This window comes from Strix aluco, chromosome W, assembly GCF_031877795.1.
Source record: "Strix aluco isolate bStrAlu1 chromosome W, bStrAlu1.hap1, whole genome shotgun sequence".
In the NCBI taxonomy this organism is placed as follows: Eukaryota; Metazoa; Chordata; class Aves; order Strigiformes; family Strigidae; genus Strix; species Strix aluco.
The window spans coordinates 26,214,906-26,224,065 of record NC_133970.1 but is presented as its reverse complement, the minus strand read 5'-3'; the positions used below and the strand labels follow the sequence as shown (position 1 = coordinate 26,224,065).

General features: G+C 44.1%; 1 protein-coding gene across 1 annotated transcript; it reads right to left on the bottom strand.

The window, feature by feature from the left end:
• Positions 1–2,742: 2,742 nt before the first annotated feature.
• Positions 2,743–4,555, bottom strand: LOC141917669 (endogenous retrovirus group V member 2 Env polyprotein-like). The gene has a single exon (XM_074811048.1). It carries the CDS (start codon positions 4,502–4,504, stop codon positions 3,074–3,076), a length of 1,431 nt encoding a protein of 476 aa, XP_074667149.1. The 5' UTR covers positions 4,505–4,555; the 3' UTR covers positions 2,743–3,073.
• Between the last annotated feature and the right edge of the window lie 4,605 nt (positions 4,556–9,160).

The window sequence follows — 9,160 nt, the reverse complement described above, 5'->3', positions numbered from 1 at the left end:
AATGCTCCAATCTATCTAAATCCGTCTGCAAGGCCTCCCGTTCCTCAAGAGAGTCAGCAGCACCTCCCAGTTTGGTATCATCAGCAAACTTGCCAATGGTTCATTCAACTCCTGCATCCAGATCGTTGATAAATATAGTGACCAGGACTGGCCCTAGAATTGAATCCAGAGGAACACCACTGGTGACCAGTTACCAGCCAGATGTAACCTCTCCTGGTTTCAGCTGGGATAGAGCTAATTTTTTCTTCTTAGTAGCTAGAATAGTGCTGTGTTTTGGATTCAGTATGAGATTTGGTATGAAAGAATGTTGATAATACACTGATGTTTTCAGTTGTTGCTAAGAAATTAAGGACTTTTCAACTTCCCATGTCCTGCTAGTGTGAAGGTACACAAAAAGCTGGGTGGGAGCATAGCTAGAGCAATGGACCCAAATTGGCCAATGAAATATTCCATATCATATAATGTCATGCTCAGTATATAGATGAGGGTTGGCCAGGAGCTCACTCTCCTCTTCTGGGATTGCGGTTTCAGGATTTCTTCTCTTCTCTGGGATCGCTAGCCAGGAACGGGCTAGACATCGGTCAGTGGGTGGTGATCAATCACATTGTGCATCGCTCATTTGTATATTCTATTATTACTGTTGTCCTGGTTTCAGCTGGGATAGAGTTAATTTTCTCTTGAGCTGAAAGGGGGCACAGCCAGAATGCTGAACCTGGATTGGCCATTGGAGTATTCCATATCATGTGATGTTATGCTCAGTATATAAAGTAGGCAGGTTCTCCCTTACTTCCGGGTTTCCAATGGTGGGATCTTCATTCTGTCAGGATCGCTGGCCGGGAGCGGGCTTGGTATCAGTCAGCAGGTGGTGAGCAATTGCATAGTGCATTACCCATTTGTACTTTCTATTGTTTTGTTTTATTACCATCACTAAACTGTTTTTTATCTCAACCTACGAGTTTTCCTTTTGTCCCTCCCCTATTTCCCGAGGGGGGAGGGTGAGCAACCAGCTGCGTGGTGGTTGGCTGCCAGCCGAGTTCAAACCACGACAACTATCATTATTATCATTATGATTTTAATTTTATTTTATTTCAATTATTTCATTATTTTTATCTCAACCTATGAGTCTCCTTACCTTTACCCCTCTAATTCTCTTCCCTATCATCCGGGTGGGGGAGGGTGAGCAAATGGCTTTGTGGTGTTTGGCTGCTGGCCAGGTTTAAACCACGACAAGCTCCATTCACTACAGCCCTTTCAGCTCTGCCCTTCAGCCAGTTCTTCACCCAGTGCACTATGAACCCGCTCATCCCGCAGCTGGACAACTTACCCAGAAGGATGCTGTGAGGGACAGTATCAAAAGCCTTACTAAAATCCAGAAAAATTACATTCACTGCCTTCCCTTCATCCACTAGGTGAGTGACCTTATCATAGAAGGAGATCAAATTAGTTAGACAGGACTTTCCCTTTGTGAACCCACGTTGACTGTGCCTGATGATTGCATTGTTCTTTAAATGCCTTTCAGTAGTATGCAGTACGATCTCCATAATTTTTCCAGGAACTGAGGTTAGACTAACAGGTCTGTAGTTCCGTGGGTCTTCCCTCACAAAGCGAGAGCTGCCAGCTCAAAGCCCAAATGTAAGTAAGGTTTGAGAATATAGACCTGCATGTGTGTGCCATGTCCTTACATGATTCCCCTTATATGTTCTGTTATTCAGTTAGGACCATGTATATCACAATATATGATGGAAACTTCTCATGGGTGTTTGGTTGCAGATGTGGCCACAAAAAGACCTTTTCCAGCTTCTTGGCTGGATCCTGTGCTGGAGATCACCTGGAATCCCAGGGATGAGTAGTCAGTCTTGACTGATTTCACAGACTAAAAACTCATTTTCAATATTTTATTCATGAGAAATTTAACTTAATACTTTCTGTTAAGGTCCTCAAAGAGCAAAGTATAAAGCTGTAATAGGAAAATCTTCCCAGAGGTCATCAGAAGTCCTAAAGGAAATCCTGAAGGAATTGGAAAAAGCAGCACATGGTGGGTATATATCACTCAACCATAAGACTTGAGAAGCTGAGATTTTAGATACATGTATGGACAAGCTGTAGCCTACACGGCAGGAAGGGATCAATCAGAGCCTGTGCTGGGTTTGTGTGGCAGGGTTTTTGGTAGCGAGGGAGGGGGCTACAGCAGTGGCCCCTTGTGAGAAGCTTCTTGAAAGCTCCCCCTGTTCCAAGTCGGACCAGCCTCTGGCCAAGACCGAGCCAATTCGCGATCGTGGCTGCGCCTCTGTGATAACATATTTAAGAAGGGAAACCTGAGATGGAGTTGGGATTTGTGAGGAGGTGTTATGAGAAGAATACCTATGTGTGACTTGCGGAAACACGTCTCCACAACCTATAAGGTTATAAAGTAGGTACGTTTATTCAGCGCTGAGACGCACGGGGGATTGTTCCACCACAAACGTGCGCCCCTCTCGTGGCACCTTGTCTTGGCTTTATGCTACAAAGCATCACATATTCATAATACGCCTATACATATGCATGACCTATCCCCACTTCGTATTATAATGAGCCTGAAAGTCTTTTTCATATGTTCCGCCCCGGTCTCCTCCTAGTTGTGTCTGCGCACTGTGTCCCGGTGGTCGTGGGCTGGGGTCGCAGAGATGAAGTAGCTCCTGTTCCTCACTGTTGAACTTTTTACCTCCGTTCCTTGTGCAGTCTCTGTCGCCTCCTGGACTCAGGCCGGACCATAGGGTTGGTTTTGACCAGTTTTTAGGGCTGTCTTCCTATTCCATCAGGAAGCGTTCCCTCACAGCTTCCATTAATCAAGGTTTCCATATTGTTCTGCTCTCTGGCCCATCGACTATGATCTATTATCCTATTCAATCTTAGTTATCTTTTAACTAATGGGCCTCTAGCCCCTAGCCTGATCTCTAAGTCTTCCATCTTTATCTCTAAACTAAGTTATACCTTCATTTCTTGAGTGCCTAATTTCTATATCCTATTTTAATTTCCTAGCTCCTCATCTCAATTCCCCCCTTTTCTAAGACATTAGTAAATTCTTTTACTACCTTTAATAAATTGACTCCTGATCTAACACTTTAGAAAAGTACTTGTTTGATTCCAGCCTATGCCTAAGCTGATTCTTTTTCCATGTGACATAAGCATCTCCAGTGTTCTGGCAGCACCAAAAGAAACATTTGATTAAAATACAAGTTAATAGTCCTAAAATCAACAGTGTCACTACCAGAACAAAAAGCTGTTTTAACCATGCAAAATTAGGTAGCCATGAAGTCGATTTTTCCCAAAGATTTGTGAAACCCCAGGACGTATCATCTTGTGCTATTAAATGAAATAGTTTTGAAGCTTCCCAAATCCTATGCACATCTGTCTCAATTTGGGCCTCACGGTTTACAAAGGCACAACAGCTTTGATTAATTGCTGTACAGACCCCTCCTTCTTTAGCCATTAATAGATCCAAAGCCATGCGATTTTGTATAGTTACTTCTGCCAATGAATTAATCTCCTTTTGTAAATTGACAATGGCGTCAGCAGTAGCGTTAGCCAAGATTTCAACAGTGGCAGAGATATTTACTATGGCTTTTTCTAATTCGCTTACTCCTAGCATAGGGATGAGCCATCTTACAAAGCTATGAAATCCGGTTCCTCTAATTACCAGGGGGTTCTCAACCTCTCTTTTTTGTTTAACCTGGTACCACAGGGTCCGTGAGACACCTTGCAGATTCCTAATGGGGTATGAGATAGGCAATAATATACCTGTTGTACATTCTCCCCACCAATTTTGAGGTAAACGCTTCCTGGCCTTTCTGTTTGCACATAAGTACCACCAGCCTGGCGGTAAACTGCACCTTTTCTCACTGGGACCGTGCTTCCACTCAGCGGTATTTTGGCATTCGCCTGGGAATTTCCCCCATCCCGTGTAGCTGGTCTTCCTTATTGACCCTCTGGGGTACATATTATTGCAAGTTTGATAAGCCCCCTTTTTTGTGCCTAAGAACTGGACCGAATTACTTCCCCTGTTTCGCATCATTATCAGCTGTCGGAGTGGCCATGTGCTTTTTGCCCACATTTGTTCAATGGCTTTGGATTCATTATACAAGGCATCATTTCGGTCAACTTGATCTAATATCCATTGATATTCTAGCTCAATTTTTAAATCTAGTCCATAAAGACAATACCTGTCATAATTGCCATCGGGTGGTCTCCATACTCCCGTCAGATCATGAGGGGTAGGTCCCCCTACCCAACTTGTCGTATTTGTAAACCGTGGGATGTTAAATTTGGGAATACCTAGAAAAGGAAATTGACCTGATTTTGGTAATTCTGTGCATACCCAGCAATCTGACAAATTATTTCCTTGAGCCATCCCGTGAAGAAGGCCTACAAAGAAATTCCGATTCCATGCTACCACAACGGCATAGACGTTGACCAAAATTACTGTGAAAAATACAATTTTCCTGGCCGAATTTGTGTAACCTTCCATGGAGATCTATGGGCCTTCTTCACTCTGGTATGATGGATCCAGGCGCTCTGCTCCTTGATCTTAATTGCCGTAAAGGAGGTGAGGAGCACTTGGAACGGTCCTTCACATTGCGGTTCCAGAGTCTTTTCTGCAAGAGACTTAACATACACATAATCCCCAGGCTGTATATTATGCACAGGTCCATCTAATCCTCTACTTCGGGTTCCAAACATATGTTTTCCAATTTTATTGAGCTGTTTACCCAATGCCACCAGATATGAAGTTATAGTCTCATCCCCTGCCTGCGTGGATATGCCCTTTTGTATGCTATAGGGTCGTCCGTACAGCATTTCAAAAGGACTTAACCCCTCTCTTGCCCTTGGCTTAGTTCGTATGCGCAGAAGGGCCACAGGAAGAGACTGAGGCCAAGCCAAATTAGTCTCCTGTCCAAGTTTCACAATCTGCTGTTTGATTAAATGATTCATCTTTTCTACTTGGCCACTTGACCGGGGACGATATGGGGTATGAAGCTGCCAATCTATACCTAAATGGCAGCTAATTTGTTGCACCACCTTTGAAATGAAATGTGGCCCTCTGTCAGAGGGTATTGTTGCTGGAACCCCAAAGCGTGGTATTATTTCTTGTATTAATATTCTGGTCACCTCCCGAGCTTTGGCGGTTCTGGTAGGGAACGCTTCCGGCCAGCCTGAAAAGGTATCTGTTAATACCAGTAGGTATTGATACTCCCCTTTTCTTGGAAGTTCTGAAAAATCAATCTGCCATTGTTGCCCAGGCCCATTGCCTTTCCCAATTCGGCCCATTTCCAATCTGGGGGTATTTTTAGGATTAGTCTGGAGGCAAATATCACACTGTTGAGTCACTTGTCTTACTGTAGTATATAAATTTCTAGCTCTAATATCTTTAATTAAGTGTTTATATAGGGCCTCTGCTCCCCAATGTCCTTTCTTATGTTCCTCCCTTACCAGGGACCGTGTTAAAGAAGAGGGAATGATTATCTTTCCTTGCGGGGTGAGGGCCCAACCTTCCTCATCATATGATCCTTCCACATCTGTGATAAGTTTTTGATCTTCTTTAGTATAATTAGGCTTACCCTCTAGGGAAATTCGCCCATCAGGGATTAAAGCTCCTTCTACTTTTACCTCTCCTTTGGCTGCTCGTTTTGCCTCTCTGTCTGCCAGCTCATTTCCCTTCTCCAAATCCGAGTTCACCTTTTGGTGTGCCTTGATGTGCATGATTGCTACTTTTTTAGGAAGCTGGACTGCTTCCAACAGTCTCAGAATTTCCTCTGCCTGTCTGATGTTTTTACCCTGTGAGATCAATAGTCCTCTCTCTTTCCAAATTGCTCCATGCACGTGTACGACTCCAAAGGCGTATTTTGAGTCCGTATAGATATTCACAGCCTTGTCTTAGGCCAACTCCAAAGCGCGGGTCAGGGCAATTATTTCTGCCTTTTGCGCAGAGGTATTCATGGGCAAATGCCCTGATTCTATTATTTCCTGGCTGGTAGTAACGGCATACCCAGCATGTCTTTTACCACTTAGGACATAGCTGCTTCCATCCGTGAACCAGTTCTCTGTGTTCTCCATAGGGCTGTCTCTCAAGTCCGTGCGGCTCGAATACGTCGCTTCAATGGTCTCTAGACAGTCATGTTGTACTGGTTCTCCTGTGTTCCCACTGAGGAAAGAGGCTGGATTGACAATGTTAGTAACCACAATCTCTACATCATCTTGTTCTACCATTGCAGCCTGATATTTCAAGAATCTTTGCGGGGAAAGCCAATGTCCACCTCTCGCCTCCAGCACTGCAGACACTGTCTGGGATACTAACACAGTCATTTTCTGGCCCAAGGTGAATTTTTGGGCTTCCTGGATGTTTAATACCACAGCCGCGACTGCTCACAAGCATCCAGGCCAAGCCTTGGCAGTTGTATCCAACTGTTTGGAAAAGCAGGCAACCGCTCGACGATATGGGCCCAGGTCTTGTGCTAATATCCCCAGGGCAATCCCCTGCTTCTCGTGAGAGAAAAGGAAAAATGGCCTACTTACATCTGGGAGTCCCAAGGCCGGAGCCGACATCAGAGCCTTTTTCAGTAGCTCAAAGGCCTGTATAGTTTCTTTATTCCATTGAAGGTGTTTTTGTTCAGTGGTCGTCAATGCATATAAGGGTTTGACAAGCAGTCCATAATTATAAATCCATAGTCGGCACCACCCAGTCATTCCCAGGAAAGTCCGTAACTCTTTCACTGTTTGTGGCCTCGGGGTCTGACATATTGCTTCTTTTCGAGCTTGTCCTAAAGTTCTTTTTCCAGCACTAATTTCATAACCCAGATAAATCACTTCACGCTGCATTACTTGGGCCTTTTTCTTAGACGCTCGGTATCCCTGAAGCTCCAAAAAATTTAGCAGGCTTACCGTCCAAGTCATGCAAGCGTCTTTTGTCTTGGTGGCAATCAAGATATCATCCACGTATTGTAACAGTTTCCCTTCCTCAGGCGGGGTTGGGGCTTCCCACGACTCGAGGTCTTTTGCGAGTTGATTGCCAAATATAGTAGGGCTGTTTTTAAACCCCTGTGGTAACACCGTCCAAGTCAGCTGGGTTTTACGTCTGCTTTTAGGATTTTCCCATTCGAATGCAAATATTTTCTGGCTGGCTTTGTGGAGAGGGAGGCAAAAGAAAGCATCCTTGAGGTCTAAAACAGTAAACCAGGTTAGTTCAGGTGTCAATACAGTCAATAAAGTGTATGGATTTGCCACCACCGGGTAGAGATCTTCAGTTATCTTATTCACTGCCCGCAGGTCCTGAACCACCCGATATGACCCGTCAGGTTTACGGACAGGTAATATGGGAGTATTAAAATTAGACTCACATTCTTTCAGTAATCCTAGTTGTAGGAACTTCTCTATAACTGGCTGAATCCCTTCCTGATCCTCTCTCTTCAGAGGATATTGTTTGATTCTTACCGGCTGTTGTCCTTCTTTAAGTCTGACCTCAACAGGTGGGGCATTCTTTGCTTTCCCAGGCACATCAGTGGCCCATACTCCGGGATATACCTGGTCAATAATTTCTTCACTGATTCTTCCTTCTGTGGGAACACTAGTTAGGGATAAACTCATTATTTGTATAAACTCTTGGTCATTTACCTCCAGAGTAATCTCTCCTTCTTTAAATTTAATTATTGCACCCAATTGTTCTAATAAATCTCTCCCCAGAAGTGCCTTCAGGGAGTTAGGCATATATAAAAATTTGTGTATGCCCCATTGTTTTCCTAATTCATACCTTAGAGGTTTGCAAAAATATGCCTTTTCACTTTGGTCAGTCGCCCCCTTTACCATAATATAGTCGTCTTCTAAGGGCATTAGGTCTTGGTTTAAAACTGAGTATGTCGCTCCAGCGTCCACTAAAAATTCTACCTTCTTTTGTTCTTTCCCTAGCTTTATTGTAACCAGTGGATCCGCTAGGGTAGATTCCTCAGGTCCCCGTCAGTCCTCCTTCATATGGGCCACTGCCCTTCCTTTCTGATTACTTCGTCCCCTCTCCTTAACTTTCCATTTTTCCGGACACTCATTTTTCCAGTGCCCAAACCGTTTGCATATTGCACATTGATTTTTTCTTAATTGAGGTGGTCCTGGCCTAGGTTTCCTTTCTTCTTCTTCCCTAACAACTGCCAGTACCCTTCTCTGTCCTCGCTTATGATCTTCTTCTCTATTTCTGAACACTCTCCATGCTTCATCCAGTAATAGTTCCAGGTTTCTACTTTCTGTGGAACGCAGCTTCTGAAGCTTGCGTCTAATGTCCCCTGTAGATTGTCCTAAAACCAGAGAAACTAATTGTTGTATTCCTACCTCTGACCCCGGATCCAATGGTGTGTTGTGACGCATTACGTCCCTCAGTCGATCCAGGAATTCTGATGGTGACTCAGAAGGACCTTGTTTAATTTCATATAATATTGACCAATTTGTTGTTTTGGGAATAGCCCTCTCCATTCCTTTTACAATCCACTCCTGGTATGCCTGCAATCTTTCCATATGTGCAGACCTGTTTGCTTCCCATTTTGGATCTTGGAGGGGGAGATATTCTTTAACGTCTCCTCCCGTAGTTTTATAATAATCCTCAGCCAAATTCCCTGCAGTTTTTAAAACTAGTTGCTTTTCCGTCTCAGTCAAATGATCTAACAATAGCTGTATATCATTCCAATTGGGATTATGTTGTTTTACAATAAACTGAAAGTATCTGGTCACGCTTGTCGGATCGTTACGGTAATCCCTGGCAACCTTTTTCCATGCCTCTAAATCAGTAGTAGAGAAAGGTACCTTAATTAACATTGTCCCTCCGTTAGGTCCTGCTGCCTCTCGGAGAGGTGCCTGCAAGACCATTGGAGCAGACTTTTTCCTGGTGTGGGAGGATACTGGACTACCCGGGGGGGTGGAGGGTCCATCCGAGTCCTCATCCTGTTCCTGTGGTCGAGGGGGAGGCTTAAACAAATCGGTTAGATCCTGCTCTGGTGCCTGATGAATCTTATCTGCTCTAGTGCATCTTTGCCCAATACTGCATGCTGAGCAACACCGTTTCAGTTTGCCTTTAAATTCCTTTTTATTATCTTGTTCAAGGGCGAGTACCAAAGGGTCCTGTGGAGGTACAATCCCGCAGTCCCTTTGC

Coding starts and splice junctions, on each gene's coding strand:
- LOC141917669 (XM_074811048.1), bottom strand. CDS start 4,504: ATGGAAGGTTACACAAATTCGGCCAGGAAAATTGTATTTTTCACAGTA.